We start from the raw sequence: 16506 nt of genomic DNA on the forward strand, positions 1-16506 counted from the left end.
TCAAAGAATTCCTCCATGTATGCCAAAGAATTGGTTAGAAAAGTGGAGTTTTCTTCTTTCCGAATCTTTCTTCTTTTCTGTTTTTACCGGAAATTACTAACAAACGCCTACAAGTGGAAAATGAGAAAAGTGAAGTAAGCAATGTTTGTGAAAAGAAAACAAAAACTAAAAGTTTAATTTATTAAGTAAGCAGGAAAAAAACGGAAGCTGTTTAAAAGAAATTTTTGAAAAAAAATATTCTCATCTAGTGTTTTAAAAAAACGACTTAGATTTTACAGAAGAATACAGAACATGCAATCTAGGAATACATTGATATTATAAAAAATTATCAATAATTCTTTCACCGTATCTGTGAAATTTAGTTATAAATATTTATAAAAATAATTCAAAAATACAGAAAACGATTATATTATCGAAGAAGCAAATTGGACTTTTATTAATTTTAAAAATCCTATTAACCTAATTTGATAGTTTACTGATTTTAAACTATTTATTTGAAAAGTTTAATGCTTTTTAAGGGAAATTGTTTCCTTTTGCATAGTCTGAAATGAAATAAACATTGCACAAAATGTTTAAGAAAAAATACAATTTCGCACCAATGCAAAGTTTTCTATCACGACCCAACACTATACTCAATGTCTTTTATATATTAAGATTTAAGTCAGGAAAGAGCAAACACGATATCGAAATTTGACAAATCACAATTCAGAATGTACGAGACACCAAAACCTGTTTGATTACCGTAGGAAGAGCAGAGAAGTTGAAAGATAATTATTAGAAACGTCTTCAAGATTAAAGCTGTAATTAGGTAGGCGTCTACCTTTTTCATAATGATTTGTCAGATTTCGATGTAGTGCTTGTTATTTCCGTTCTTAAATATAAATTTTTGACAAAAATTCGAAAAATGTAAATTTAAAAGGCGGTGTTTACGGAACACCCTAATAATGAATCAACAGTGAGGACACGAAACTGATGATCATACACGGAGAAAAATTCTGGTAAAATTATCTTACTGTATGGAAGTGAGAGTTTTGGCAAAAAACAACATAATTCTGGTTAATAAAACCAAAATATACGGTATTTAAACTATTCATTTGGTATTTTTTCGATTCATATGGGATACGGTTTACCGGAAGCTCCGGCAATTAAAATTATAGCTTTTATTACTACACATTTAGTAAAAATACTACACTGAAAAAGATATTTAACCGAATAAATTGCTTTTATGCCATGCTCTAAAGTATCACGAAAAAAATACTCAATTTCTTAATTTTATCCCATTTAAAAAAACTCATATTTTGTTGTTAATTTTAACCATAATCATTACCAAAGTGCTTCGGTAAAAATTACAGAGATCTTTGGTGTTTTTATAGAGCCGGAAATACGATAAATTTGACCATATTCTGGTAGTTTTGATCATACTTTTTTCTCAATGTAGCTTCTCAAGTTCTTCTCGAGCAATTATCTTTAGTGAGAAAAAGCCAAAAATATAAGAGATCAGGAAATAATAGAGTTGAGAATAATCAAATATAAGCGAATCGAAAATAATAAAAAAAATTTTTTTTACTAAATATTTTGCTTTGTAAATGGGATTTTCAGATAGCAGTTAAAAAAAGTTTTAAAATAATTTAAAAAATTCTTTTATATTTTTTGATTAGATGAAAATTTATTTATTCTTGAAACGGAGTTTGCAATTTTTGTATTATTACTTTCCATTTTTCCTCACATTTTTATATCTAATATTTTTTAATTTTTTTCCACACTTGCTTTGACAAACAGAAACTGATTTGTTAATTAGTTTCTGTTTTTCAAAAAAACAGAAATGTAATTTCTGTGACAATATTGAAGACATATTGAAAGAAAAAAATTACTTTAAATAAAATCAAAATTGGGCACACAGGAAAAATTCACTGCCTCTTCTAGAAGAGTTACCTTTATTGTAAAACGATTTTTCTTTTGGAAGTATGTCTTGTTATTTGAAAACTGTTTTGTGATGATGAATCGATGATATACGTGCCATTGAATATAAAGTATCGTAATCGAAAACCAATGTGCGAATAATATGCTTCTAAATCACAAGAAAAATGACAGCTAATTTCATGTCGTTGCCAAAACCGGATGTTAAAAGTTTTGTTGATACCATAAGGTTAGAGTGTCACGACTAAAAATCACGTAAATTCTTTAATATCCGTTCTTTCGGGTGAAGTTTGCAAAATATATCTGATAACAAAGCTGAGAACATGTGATGTTTTCTTCTTCGACGGGAAAATATATATTATGGCAGGAAAGGGTGGTTTATGATTTATTTCTTGATAAAAGATATTTTAAAGCGAACATGAAATAAATTAAATTAAAATGTTAATGTAAAATACAAATAAGGAAATGACCTTTAGCCTCTTTTGTTTACAAAATTATTCTCTGCTCATTAATCCCCAAATTCTTATATTCAGTATGTGGTAAGTCGTTAAATTATGGTTAAAAAATAATGTACTACCACATAAATGTGCATTTATTTGAACTCACCAAAATTACCACGTTTCTTAAAAATAAAATTGGATGTTATGATATGTACCCAAATCAACGTTAGAAACTCACTCTATATAAATAGCCTTAATTCGCTGAGAAGGTTTTCATCAATTGCACGAATATGACGGTTACGCATATTTCTCATTAGACTGTAAAAAATTCCGGATCAAATTACTTTGAAAAGTACCGACATTCATGAAGCCGGTACCGTAAAACAAATTTTTGTCGGAACAGGTTACGGAAAAAAAAATCTGATATACCGTAATTTTTAGAGTAATAATTACCATGAAATCATCGAGTCACTTCAATTAAATAAAAATTACTATCAAATTACGGCATAATATTTTACTGTAAAATTTACGGGATAAAAGATTTTAAGATAAAGTGGATTTTACGGAAAATGCATACCGTAATTTGACCGTTACCGTAATTTGATCCGGAATTTTTCACAGCGTGGAAGATACTTTGATTTTGATTCAAGGAGAGCAAGATAACTTTATGCTTTATCTTGTCCTAAAAAGTAAGAAAGTGTTAAAAGTTGTAAATTATCCTTAACTATACCTTAACTATAAATGAGTATTCATCCTTAACTATAAATACGTATTATGAGGTTTATGGAACTATAAAAGGGCTTGTCTCCCAATAGGATGTATTCTTGTGTGTAGTTGCCATCGCATTTTTCGTAAAGGTAGTCACATAAACACAAAGAATATGCAGTTTTATGATGCGTTTTTGCATTATTTTTCTAGAGGTGTATTTTATGTGAACAGTATAAAGTACACAACATCTAGTTAGTATTTTTGTCATTAAGACACATTCAACCGTTTTGTGGCTGGTAAAATAAAACTAACAATTTCTCTTATATTTTAAGACATGTTTTAAAAAGTAAATCTTTATTTATGATACCAAAATCATGCGATTTAAAGCATTTAACGATTAAAGGCCATTAATCCATTATTTTAAAGGACGGATTTGTGATATCAAGGATGTACTAATATCTACTCTGAAAGTAGAAAAAAGGAGCATGGATTTCTATTTCAGTTCTACAATTGCAAAAAAAAAAAAAAAAAAAAAAAAAAAAAAAAAAATTAGGTAACGGTTCTTCTAGTTAACCGTACGTACTCTATGGTTCACTAATTATAAATCGAAGTTTGGTGATTTAAAATTATTAAATTTCAAAAATTTCTAGTTTTAACTATAGAATACCTTATTGCGTCTTTTACTTTAGAATACCTTATTGCCTTTTAACTATAGAATACCTTATTGCCTTATTGCGCCCTATTGTTTCTTTTTATAAATATGTGGTATTAAAGGGGCGTTTTATCAACGATGTCAACTTTCATTTATCAAAAAGTACCTCAAGATAGATACGAGTTAACATGTCTAATATACTAATGAATTGATATTTAATATCATTAATGTTAGTTACGCCTCATTGCTCCCCTTCCAGAATTTTATCTGTGATGGAATTCGATGAACGAATACCACTAGTTGATTAATGCTGGTTATTTATTTATTTTTAATTTTTTTCGCTCATTTTTTATTACTTTGTTTTTTTCTCTCATTATTTTTCTATTGATTTATAGTCCGGGAGAATTGCATTTACTTCACCGGGTTTATGAACGCTATTTTATGAGCAAATCAGCTATTCAATATGGACCATTCATCAATGTTGGAGAGTCCATATTACGTCCGGAGATCACCAATAAGGCAAGAGTTTATCCCCGATGTCAACCTTCATCTATCAAAAGGTACATCAACATAGAATCGAATTAACCTGTCTTATATACTACTGATTGGATATTTAATATTATTGGTGGTAGTTACGCTACAGCATCATCAAAACTAGCGACATTTAGCACAGAAAGTACAGAGAGATAATTTAATTTAGGGCGATGTCTCAATATTAAAAAACTTAACTAGTTCTACAATTTTTAGTCTATTGAAAGAGTTCTTTAGTAATATTAAAGGGATTCACCTACTCACACAGCTCATCAATCCTTATGACTGTTCGCTTTAAAAATATTTGTTTCCTTGCAAGGCGATATTTTCAACAAATACTAAGAACATTTCTTTAAGATGCATAATTTTAATAATTTTATGCAATAACACTTTATTAATATTTTCATCGTAAAGAAATGAAGGATTTACATGGATCTGAAAAATAATCAACAGTTCTTGAAAAGGTATAAACTAAAACTTAACAGTTTGCACGATTTAACAAAAGAAATAAATTGAAGAAATTGTACTCCTTAAAGAGACTAGCGGTTTTTATGTGCCTTGAATTAAGCATTTTATATTTTTAAAAAATTTCAGTGTAAATGTCAAGATTTTTATCTGGTTATACTTAATCTCCCTCTCTTCTTTATTTTGTTGCTTTTAACATCCATTCAAATCCACTTATAAAACAAAGATCTTGAGAGAGATAAATATATTTTCCAAAAGAGTGGATAAATGGTCATTTCTGCAAAAAAAAGGGGAGAAATAGCGCGAAAAAGAACTAAAAATTGCAATAACTTTCGAACGAATTGAAATAAAAAAAAAACTTTACAAATAAATATCGCCCTTCAGTAAGTTAAATTTCTACTAGAAATTTAACGATAAAAATACACGAATTGCATATTGAATTTTAATTTTTTCATATTCCACAGTAAATCTTGCACATATTAGACAGGCCGACTCATCATCTATTTTTGCTCCAAAGAGCTAACATAAGCACAATACTAACATAACGTTAACTTCGGAACTTTTTTGCTCCAATATTGCTTGATAGGTCAGCTCTGATAATATAGGAGCCTTAGTTTTACATTCTTTTCCAATTTCTACGTATTTTAGATTTCGCACAGTAAAACAAAGTGTATCGTTAGATTTAAAATCAAAAGCAGTGGCAGTGGCACTCGCGATATTTAAATATAAACTTATTAAAATTAATTTACAAGTATCACATACGTGAAAAATTCAATAAAACATTAAAATAAATAGTTTAGAAGCTGGAGCGTGTTCTTGATAATGTTCATTAAATTAAATATTAGTTTAAAATTTGACTTCTCCGTAACCGTTTCTAATAAATATTTATTTGTAAATTAAAAGACTGAATAACATATTTTTCATTTTTCTACTAGGCTTTCTTTTTTTTAAGGGAAAGAAATTTTTTGCAATCAAATTCTCTTTAAATAATAGCAATAATAAGCCAAATTTGACGATTTTTTTGAAATTTTAATGATGCTTGTGATATAAATTTACGCAGTTTGTTATAGAAAACTTGTTTCCAGATCTTCTGATATATATAAAGCAAGATGAAGATTTTGGCTGTACTGTTAAAAACATTTTTTATTATTGCGTTGTGTCGAGGAAGTGATTTTAAATATGGAGGCTGCCCAAAAGTTGTTGTTATGAACAATTTGGATTTCGATAGAGTAAGAATAAAATTTACTATTTTGTTTACAAAATATAGATTAGTGTTGCTGGTTTCTGTAGCTTTAAATTATTCAATAACTATTTTCTTACTGATTTAAGAAAGTAAAGTAAAAATATTTTTTTCTGATACCATATGCAGACATAAATTTTATTGGTACTTTTCCGTCTCACCGACACAAGACTTTTATTTTATCTATTTATTTATTTAAAAAAAGTCCCTTAATTAAAAAAAACAACAACAGTCGAATTTACTTGCAGTCAATAAGTTTGCATTGGCGACTTTATCGCCAGCCATTATCTTTATTTTTATGCCATTTAGAAACGGAAACATTAAACAATGTAAAAATAATTTAAATTTGTATCACAATATATTATTAAATATTAGTTTTTGATTTTAATGTCTTCTTAATTAATTTAAATGAGTATGAATAGCATTCACTGATAACCAGTAATGGTATAAATTTCATACAGTATAGCGAATTTTATCCTTATTCGGCATCAAAATATGAATGAACAAATTATAGCCAAAGAAACAATATCTGCGAACTAAAATATCTTTAAGTTGGAATTACCAGAAAATTCTATTATCTTTCGTTAAGAATTTTGAGACTTAGTCTGAACTTAGTCAGAATCATTGATTTTTTTATTTTTTTTCTTCGCTGAAATTCCAGACAAAATTTTATGATAGTTTTTTAAAAGTGATTTTAAAATGATTTTGACTTGAATTTTGACTTGGTTATTTTTTTTGTTATCGCCAAAGAAATAATTCAATCGAATTTATCTAGCTTCGTTTTAGCATTTACTATTGCATTTGGTACTTTGGTTAGCCAGCCGCAAGCGATAAATCGCCAAATAATTTAGATCTGCGTTAACATAAAATAAGAGAAAGTTTTAGATAATGATCATTTTTCCTGATCTCTTGTAGAAGTAGTCCTAAAACAACGCAAAAAAAAGTACTCCTTATCACCAACTCGATAAACCCCAAAACTTTTTTGTTATCCATCTCCACAAATACATTTAAAACGTTGCGGTAGAATAAGTATATCGTAAAAAATTCTAAATCTCAATTCACTTAAGTTTTCAAAGCATATAACTTTATAATATCTTTCGCGGAATCAAAATATTTATCAATATAGGTTATACTAGGAGGCTTCGTCCCCTGCTCGCAGGCGCTCCCCAACCCCCGGAATTGCTTTCGCAGTTCATTTCGAATTGCTTCGCAATCCAATGCTCGCTTTGCTCGCTCATTGGATACGTTCTTAACGTCTAGCTTTTGTATACTTCTTTGAATACTGAAGTTCCGAAAACTTTTCACTGTAGAAAATTCTGAACCTGTAAATTTCAATATTAGTTTGAAATTGCAAACAGTTCACATATTTTTCTTAATCACACTCTTCTAAATTTCAGTTGTTGAGAAAAGTAACTGTTGTAAGTTTTGTTTTAAAGTCTTTCCCACCAGAGTGTTAAAGCCATGTATTGTAAAACAATATGAAATAGTACTCTGGATAGTAGAGAGAGAGAGAGAGAATTTCTTTAAAAACACAATTGTTAATTTGGGCATTTGGCGATGCAACACTTATAGAATTGAAGGATTTGTTACGTCAAGCGCTCAGGTATCTTAATTTTGATCTAGTTGCGCTTCTATGTCATTTTGATTTATGTTGCTAAGTTAACTTTCAAAAAATTCTATGGCTGGCAACAGCATTTTTATTTTTTAAGTTGTTTATTTTTATTTCTTTTAGAATTCATTTTTTTTAGAGAAATGTTTTTTAACCTAACAGAATTCTTTGCTGACTGTTTTCTCTATAAATAAAGAAAATAAAGTAAATATTTAAGTGTTATGAAAAGGATCTTATTTAGTTGTACGAAGTACTTTAGCAAAAATTTGGGAGCCACGTAAGAGAATTATATATATTAGATCAGAAACACATCATTAAAAGGCAGAATGCTTTGATGTTTTCAAAACGTAAACAAAACAAAGCAAACGCTGCCACCGGTGGAAAAGAAATACAGCTAAAATTTGGGAACCACGTAAGAGAATTATATATAATAGATTATGCCATCAATGTATAGAATGTCTGTCATGTTTAGGCAAATTATGAAACATGTGAATTATTAATTGTCCTAAATAATAATTTAATGAATTGCTCAAATTCACTCAATTATCATTTTTTTTAGTAATTCACTAAATGATAATTTAGTGAATTACTCAAATTTATTAAATTACAATTTAGGGCATTTGGTAATTATGCTACCATCAATGCACAAAATTTGGCTTGCAATGACAGGCACAGCTTGAAATGAATTTCATTCGCACATTATCGAGGCATTCTGTAGAATTACTAGTGATGAACTAACAAAGAGTATGAAGCGATTAATATTTCACTGAATGACTAATGAGAAACTTACAGACATTCTATAGCATGACTACAGCATAGCTACAGTCGAAAGAATTAATAATTCATAAATGTCCGAATTCACCTAAAAATGTCAGATATTCTATCCATTGATTATATGATATATCCTATATTGATAAATATAAGTTTATCGAAAAACATTATAAGGCCTTATGTTTTAAATTTTTTTATTTAATCTACTTTTGCATTCATAATATAATCTCTCCTTTTTTAATACCAAGTTTTAGCTTTCATTTGAAAAATGACTGTCTTGAAAATTATTTTATTGTCATATATAATCTATTCACGACTGAACTTTTCAGGTAAAGTTTAGCAAAATATACCTACCAAGCACTGTTTCTTTCACATTGATTTGAGAAAAAATATTTCTTTTTAGTGGTAAAGAAAATCAATTCAACTCCTTAGAAACAATTCAACACACAATAAGAAAAAACAATCCAACTTCTTTGAAACAAATCAACTCCTTAGAAAACAATTAAATTCGAATTTCCTTACAGATTGAAGCAGCAAGAATAAGCTGATATCCATGCTTAAAACTGTTATTTTAATTTTAGTTTTCAGGTATTTGGTATGTCATCCAAAGATACAGTCCAAAAGCTGCATGTACGAAGATAATTTTTGAGAAAGCACCTGATGGAACATACACTATGAATGAAACGGGTCGTCCATTAGGTTTGAATACAAAGTAAGAAAGTTATTTTTATCTGGTATTGGATTTTTATTAATACTTTTTTTAGAACATTGAGGCAGTTACTGGAAAACTACTTTAAAGTGATGGTTAATACAAGTTAATGTTTATATGTTTAACTTTAATTTAATGGATTTGCATTTTTATAAACTAATAATGAAAGAGTAAATACAAATTATAATTAAAAAATAGTAATATTAATATTATAGGCAAATGCATAATTTTATAATTTATTATTTTATACTATTACCAGTATTTATTATTTTTTTTATGCTCTGTCATAAGAGCTAATTTGTTTTTAATAAAAGAGTACAACTAGACAATGCCTATTTTTGAGATGTAAATAAAAGAGAATAAGTTAATTTGTTAATTAATAAATAAGTTAATTCTTATTTACTTAATAAAATTCACTAACATTCAAGTTAATTTAAAGGGGATTTTGATTTTTTTTATTTACTTATGTTTTCCTTAAAAATTAAAACTTCTCGCATAAGTATTCTATTATAATTTTTATTCTCTAAGTAGTTATAGAGACAAGTGTTATAACTAACAATATTATAATTTCAGACTATTTTTTAAAACAAAAGTTCGTGTAAGCATAAAACAAAGCTAGGTTACCTGTATTTTTTTTAAAGAATGGAAGTTTTTAAAAATGAACAATTAAAAGAAGTATAATGGAAATTGATTGATATATACATATAAATATATTTGGTGCTTGGGTGAACAAGTGAATTGCGAATATTTTTTGAATCTACAAGGCGTTTATTGAACAAAAAAATTACCAGTGTTAGTACTGCTAGTACTATAAAATATTTTACTCATCGTATTTATGATATAAAAGGAAAAGCGTAAAACTAAATTTTTCTTCATTTTATCATCTTTCTTATTTTCATTTGAAAATAGTAAAGACATGCCTTTTTTCCAGCATGTTCTACATTTTAAAAAGACGTATTTATGCTTCAGAGTCATATTTTAATTTCAATAAAAAATGCTGATTTATTTCACGATATTCAATATTTTTTATTATTTTCTTTTAGCACTTTTGATACTAAAACCAGGAAAATAGAGTTTCTCAGAAATGACTCTAGATCTGTTTTTAGAGCCGAAAAAAATATAAGTAAGAATATTTTTCTCTCATTAAAACGGTATGAAGTTTAAGGATTTAATGTCAGTGCTGACATCTTGTTTACTCTACTACATTAGCAGTATTACTTGCTGATATATCCTTTGAATATTATACATGTACTTACTATTATTATTTATTTATTATTATTAATTATTTTATTTTAAAATAGCAGTTCTTTTTTACATAGCGTAAAGAATTAATTTTTTAGCAATGCTAAATAAAATGATTATTTTATGAGCTTAATCACTAATAATTTTTTAAATTAAGATGTTTAAGTCTATTTTTGGAAGGCTCTGTAACCGCATGAAATGTTTTTTTCCGAATAATATGCTATTTTCATAACTGATATGAGTTGGTACTGATTTTGTTGCTCATGAAAGGTCAAGTTTGACCAATCTTTAGATCGCCTTCTATGTAAAATTCTGAAAATGGCGCAAAACGTCAACATGGAGAAAGGCCGCAGTTTTGAGAAAAAAGAAAAGCGTTTGGGGTCTAATTTTTAAATATTTAAAAACATACTCCACTGCTGTGTTATCTGGTCTCATAAAAGTTTTCAAAAATGGGAGTAAGGCATTGATCTTGTTAACTTACCTCTAGGTAGAAAAATGTCCCCGCTAATCAGAAAGATTTAATAACTTCTAAGTTATTTGTCAGTTTTAAAGCCCAAGTAATTCTTTACATCAAGATGACGCATGCAATTTAAAATTATAGCTATGCTTGAAGTGTAAAACACTTAAAATGAGTTTTTTTTGGTTTTCCTTTGCAAAAGAGCTGCTTCAAAAAAACCATGCTAGTGTTGTAACAAATTAAAAAAGCTATGAAGACGCAGTGAAAGTACCTATGAATTTAAACTTACACCCAATAACTGAATAGTTAATTTCAGAAAATTCATACATGGCGTTTTTTTTAAAAAAATTTAACTCTTCATACGCATTAAAAACTGTTTAGATTAAAAAGAAATAGTAAGCTTGAATACCCTGTACTTTTGTTGAAACTATGTTATTTAACATAAGCTTATATTGATTCTTTAACATAAGATTACATATGATTCTTCAAATTCAGTTTCTTAATATAAATATATGTTTCTGAAAATAAGATCTTTGTAATAAACTATCTTATATGTTTCACAAATTTAAGTTCCTTTACTTAAATATATCCCATATAATTCTTGGAATTAAGTTGTTTTAGCGTTTCTTGAAATAAGCGTTAACTTTGAACATAACTTATGTTTTATTTGGGACCCAAAGTTTTATGTGCCTGGTTCAAATTTAAAAAAAACTGACCCGTGTTCTTTCTGAAAGATAGAATTCAATTGTATAATGAATCTTTTTTTAAAATGTTTTGCTTGACTTTTGGAGAATACTTTTTAGATCCATATTTCATTTTTTCTCAGCAAATTTAGAATAATTAATTTATTTATTTTTATATACCAGCATATTTTGATTTACAGCTGAATGCATTAGATGTAGACGTCTATATAGAGCATATTTCCATCTTTCGAAAATGCGAATGTTATATTAAATTAAATAACAGAGCAAATTTAAACTCCGTAATAACGTCCAATAACAATGGAATAACTACACTTTTAATAAACGCACTTTTAAAAGAATATTGATCGATTTTTGAGATTGCTTTGTTATTAATGAAATACACCGCTGACCTCTTCTCTTTTAATTATAAACTAAATTAGTCTGAGTTGGAGTCACGTAAAGAATGTGAGTTGTTCATTATAATTGCCGGATACAACAGGAAATAAGAATGACATTTTCATCAACACAACTGACGGAATGAATTTAGGAATTTTAATCTCACCCATATGTTATAGATTCTGTTTTCTCACATAGGGGAATTCGGAAAATTAAACATTTGGAACTAGAAAGTCAGCAAATATCCCCTGGAGAAAAAGCTATAAGAGAAACAACAGTTTTAACCATTAAAAGATTAGGAAATGGCGCTAACGTTATCAAGTGTCATAGCAAATTATAACTATTTTGTAAATTTAATGAACATGTAAATTAGATTTAATAGATTCTAAGAAATACATATCTTAAGAAAATGATTTTTTTGCATTAAATGCTAATAATATTGCGGGGGGGGACCTTTAAGAAATTAAGCAAAATAAAAACGGATCAACCTGACTAGTTTTCGATCTAATAATTGGATCTTCACGTTCTAGCACTCAATCTTAAAAAATGAAAATACAAAAACGTACTTTCTCTGATTAAACATGAATTTTTTTTGGCAGTTTCGGACTTCTACCCCCAAAATAACTTAATCTGGATTACGGTCCAAAGTTTGGATATCTTAATATTAATTTTACTTTTTGCATATTTCAGTATATCTCAAGAGCTTTTTGAATGAATTCAAAAATTTTTGCACACAATTAAAGATATAGTTTATCCCACGCTAAATATAACTTTCAGTAAATATTGAATATTGATTATTATTTTATTTAATAAGAGTTGAAGAAATTTTGAATTGTAAGATAAGTAATATTTTACATCATTTTAAAAAATGCAATTTTAAATGAAAAGATAAAAAAATTGTGCAAAAATCGGTCGAATAGTTCTTGCGAAATCAAATTTTCAAAATGTCGTCTTAAAAATGCAATTTAGGATATCTTCTTAATTAATTAGCGCCTGTATTAATTAATTATCATTAATTATCATAGGTGATTCCCTCGAACCAGAAAAGTTGAGTCCTAGAACGTAATGATCCGATCATTAGAACAAAAGTTATTTAGGGTGGTCAGTTTATTTTTTTGTTATCATATTTTGCTATCCGATTACACCTCTCTCCCAGCGACCGGACAAACCTCCACACCAAATTCTGAAAAGGTCAAATAAGTAAACACGAAAAAACATTAAAAAATATTAACAATACAAATAAGTAGATTCAAACGCATTCAAAATATTTTTGAGGGGCTCTTATCTTAAGAATCTTATATTTGGCTCTTATATCAAGAATCTCTTATATCAAGAATCGAGGGGCTCTTATATCAAGAGGCTCTTATATCTAGAATCTCTAATATCAAGAATCGAGGGGCTCTTATATCAAGAATCTTATCTTTGAGGGGCCCTTATCTTATCCTAGAGCTCTTTTTGACGATCTCTGAAAGAAATCGACAACCTCAAGTTGCAGCCAGAGTGTACTAAAGTCAATGCTACCAATGATTCATTTTTAGAGTTGAAAGTTAAATTAAAAAACAAAAAAATACAAAAAAACAAGGTATCTCAACAAGCAAACCTATTTTTTAAATAAAAGCTAATTAATTTTTATAATATAAAATTAAACGTAAACTTAAACAAAATAATATTGATTATTTTTTCAAAATAATTTCAAAATACTATCATTCATAATTGGTACATTTGTTTGTACACACAATTATATCAGTAGGGGTCATATTTATTGATGCTAAATTTCATTTCTGTGTTCAGATTTCGTGACTCCAACGCAAATGACCTTTTCCCACCTAGAAAAGGACACGGAGTAAAATTAAAATCGCTTGCGAAAAATTATGTACTTTCTATAACATTTTGAAGTCAAGGGAGTTAACCCTTAAGAACGACTAACCTCCATTAACGACCATTTTACTGTGGAACAGAGAGTGGTCACCCCCCAAGAGGTTTCGTTGTATTAAAGAAGCATGTTTTCGAAAATATTTAATGTTTTCTTCAACCACTGTTTTTCATACCCGCTGAAACAATTTGCATAAATGTCTAATAGGAATTTTGAAAAATATTGGCGAAAAGTTTTACACAATATATTCAATTAATTTATTAAAAATGATTTTTGCACTTTTCTCATTAAATTTACATATATAAATTGCACATATACAGTATAGTGGTTTACATATATAGTAACCGGGGGAGGTTCTAGTAGTCTTCTTCTCCATGCAACGCAAATGCGGGTTAGTTCCATCAAAAAGTCCTCAACGAAGGCAAATTTCTCCCAATACTCGATCCAGGAGTTCCCTTGTCTTCTGAATTGAGCTCAAAATTACAAGACTACGGAGTTGAAAATTAGTAGTAGTGAACCCACAAAACTGGGTCAGCTGTTTAGCGACGGTTATAATGTAAAATAAAATGCATAGTATGGTGACCGGGATAGCCTAGTTTGTAGGGCACTGGGCTCATGTCTAAGAGGTCATAGGTTCGACCCTATCCCCGTGTAGTAAATGGTGGGTAAATGGTAACACTCCCCATGTAGTAAATGGTGACTGACGCACGTTAAAGCTGTCGAATCACAAAGTCCTCCATGTTCCCACAACAAATCATACCTCTGGGGGTATTGATCCAGGAGTTTCCTTGTCTTCTGGATTGGCTCAAAATTAAAAGGCTACAGAGTTGAAAATTAGTAGTCGTAAACCCAAAAATTGGGTCGGCTGTTCAACGACGGATATAAAATTAAATATATAGTACGGTGCTAGTCACGATGGCTCAGGAGATAAAGCATTTGCCTTCAGATGAGGCGAACCGGGTTCGAATCCCAGCGATGTGGATACGAATTCCGCATCATACTTGTTCAAACCACAGTGCTGATGTGAGTTATCCTCACTTGGACACGGATCATGGGTTCGAATCTCTGTGCCATCAGGCTAACTGTGGATATTTTCATGGTTTTCCTCTCCATGCAACGCAAAGGTGGGTCTATTCCATCAAAACGTCCCCCAAGAAGGCAAATTTCTCCCAATACTTGATCCAGGAGTTCCCTTTTCTTCTGGCTTCATTTCAAAATTACAAGACTGGGGAATTAGACAATAGTAGTCGTAAACTCGAAAACATTAGGTCAGCTGTTCAATGACGGTTGAAAAATAAAGTGTTTAGTATGGTGCACAGAGCCAATAAGTAGATTTAATGATGTGATGGAACAATAATATTATTTAAGGAAATTCTTTCCTTTTTAGCTCACTTCACTTTAAGCACATTCGGTGTTATTGATACCAACTACGTCATGTACGCCATTGTCTGGGGATGTGATCCATTTCTCTTCGCCAGCGTCCAAAACATTGACATAATGTCTCGAATTCCAATTCCCTCAAAGGATTTAGTGAAAAATGCTGAACAATTACTCAAGGATTTATCAATAGATTATTCTTCAATGAAGAACGTGGATCAGTCAAATTGTACTGAGCTTCCCTCAACGACAACCTCAAGCAGCAAAGATACCAACAATATAGTTATCGCTTCAAATCCTCCGGAAAGAACAGAGAAGCAATAAGTTGCTCAATTATTTATGTAACTTTGACCTTGCGACGTGATGTATATTTACGGACAAAAGTTTGTTAATGCTGTAAGTGAAGCTTCCGTCAAATTCTGTGTTCTTCCTATTACACCGTGTATAAATACCTATCGTGTTTTGATTATTCCAAATAAATAAAAAAAAAACGAGTATTATGTTGCGCAATAATTTTTCAGTAATTTAGTTTCCTTTGCTGTTGTATTTGAAATACCCATAAAAAATAAGGTAAATAAGGATAAAAATTAAAGATGAACTAAGTTTGATACTCAAATGTAAATGCTGAACTTAAAATAAAATTGCAAAAACACATTTTGAATCCACATTTGAGAGCAAAAATGTGAAAATAAATTACCCATAGAACGAAAATGATGGGGCAGTTTTGGATGGGGTAGCATCATATTGTGAAACTGAAGTGAACCACATCTTTAATTTTACGTGCAAGAAAGATTCAAATTAATTTTTTCCCTTTTAGTCTACACTAAAAAACACGCTTTTTGAACACCTAAACACATTTAAAAAACATGTTTAACAAGTAAACTAAAAAAAAATTAACAATATAAAAATGTCATCATTTAACTATTTTCTTCATATTAAATTTTGTGAATGTAGACTTGCTTATAACGAAAATTGGTAAACATTTTGACAGGCGAAAGAATCCATTAGTAGCGATGAGAAAAATCTATCTATCTTATTATATAAAACGCTAATACGTACGTATGTATCAATAAAACCGATGATATTTCTTTTCTCGCGCTGGCAACAGTTTTCATTTTTAATTGATAGGATTCGGCGCGCAAGAGCACGTAGTGAGCATCATATGGCTAATCCATGTTATATAAAACGCTAATACGTTTTAATTGATAGGCTTCGGCGTGCAAGAGCACGTAGTGAGCATCATATGTATATCTATCTCCGATTGTCACCGAGAAAAAAAACGATTGGTTGGTTATGAGTACTGAAATAGTTATTTTTCATTGGCGGAAATGAGAAGTGTTATGCTATTGCTATTTTATTTTGAATTATTTTGAATTGAGCGCTTTACTATTCCACGTTTTGTTATATTATCTTTACATCTGGCATTCAGTGGCAGA

At 29.2% G+C, this 16506-nt stretch overlaps 2 protein-coding genes across 3 annotated transcripts in view; one reads left to right on the plus strand and one right to left on the minus strand.

Annotated features, from left to right (window-relative positions):
* Window positions 1-16506, minus strand: part of LOC107437431 (uncharacterized) — a 455576-nt gene that overhangs the window by 90459 nt on the left and 348611 nt on the right. The window lies entirely within an intron of this gene.
* Window positions 5629-15543, plus strand: LOC107437433 (uncharacterized). The gene is made up of 4 exons (XM_016049438.4): window positions 5629-5942; window positions 8915-9045; window positions 10086-10165; window positions 15081-15543. The coding sequence occupies exons 1-4, from the start codon at window positions 5823-5825 to the stop codon at window positions 15392-15394; spliced, it is 645 nt and encodes a 214-aa protein (XP_015904924.2). The 5' UTR covers window positions 5629-5822; the 3' UTR covers window positions 15395-15543.

The sequence above is a fragment of the Parasteatoda tepidariorum genome, chromosome 7, assembly GCF_982258835.1.
Source record: "Parasteatoda tepidariorum strain Cologne lab strain chromosome 7, Ptep-v5.0, whole genome shotgun sequence".
In the NCBI taxonomy this organism is placed as follows: domain Eukaryota; kingdom Metazoa; phylum Arthropoda; class Arachnida; order Araneae; family Theridiidae; genus Parasteatoda; species Parasteatoda tepidariorum.

Coding starts and splice junctions, on each gene's coding strand:
- LOC107437433 (XM_016049438.4), top strand. CDS start 5,823: ATGAAGATTTTGGCTGTACTGTTAAAAACATTTTTTATTATTGCGTTG. Junction 9,046..10,085: donor CCATTAGGTTTGAATACAAA/GTAAGAAAGTTA, acceptor ATTTTCTTTTAG/CACTTTTGATACTAAAACCA. Junction 10,166..15,080: donor TAGAGCCGAAAAAAATATAA/GTAAGAATATTT, acceptor TTTCCTTTTTAG/CTCACTTCACTTTAAGCACA.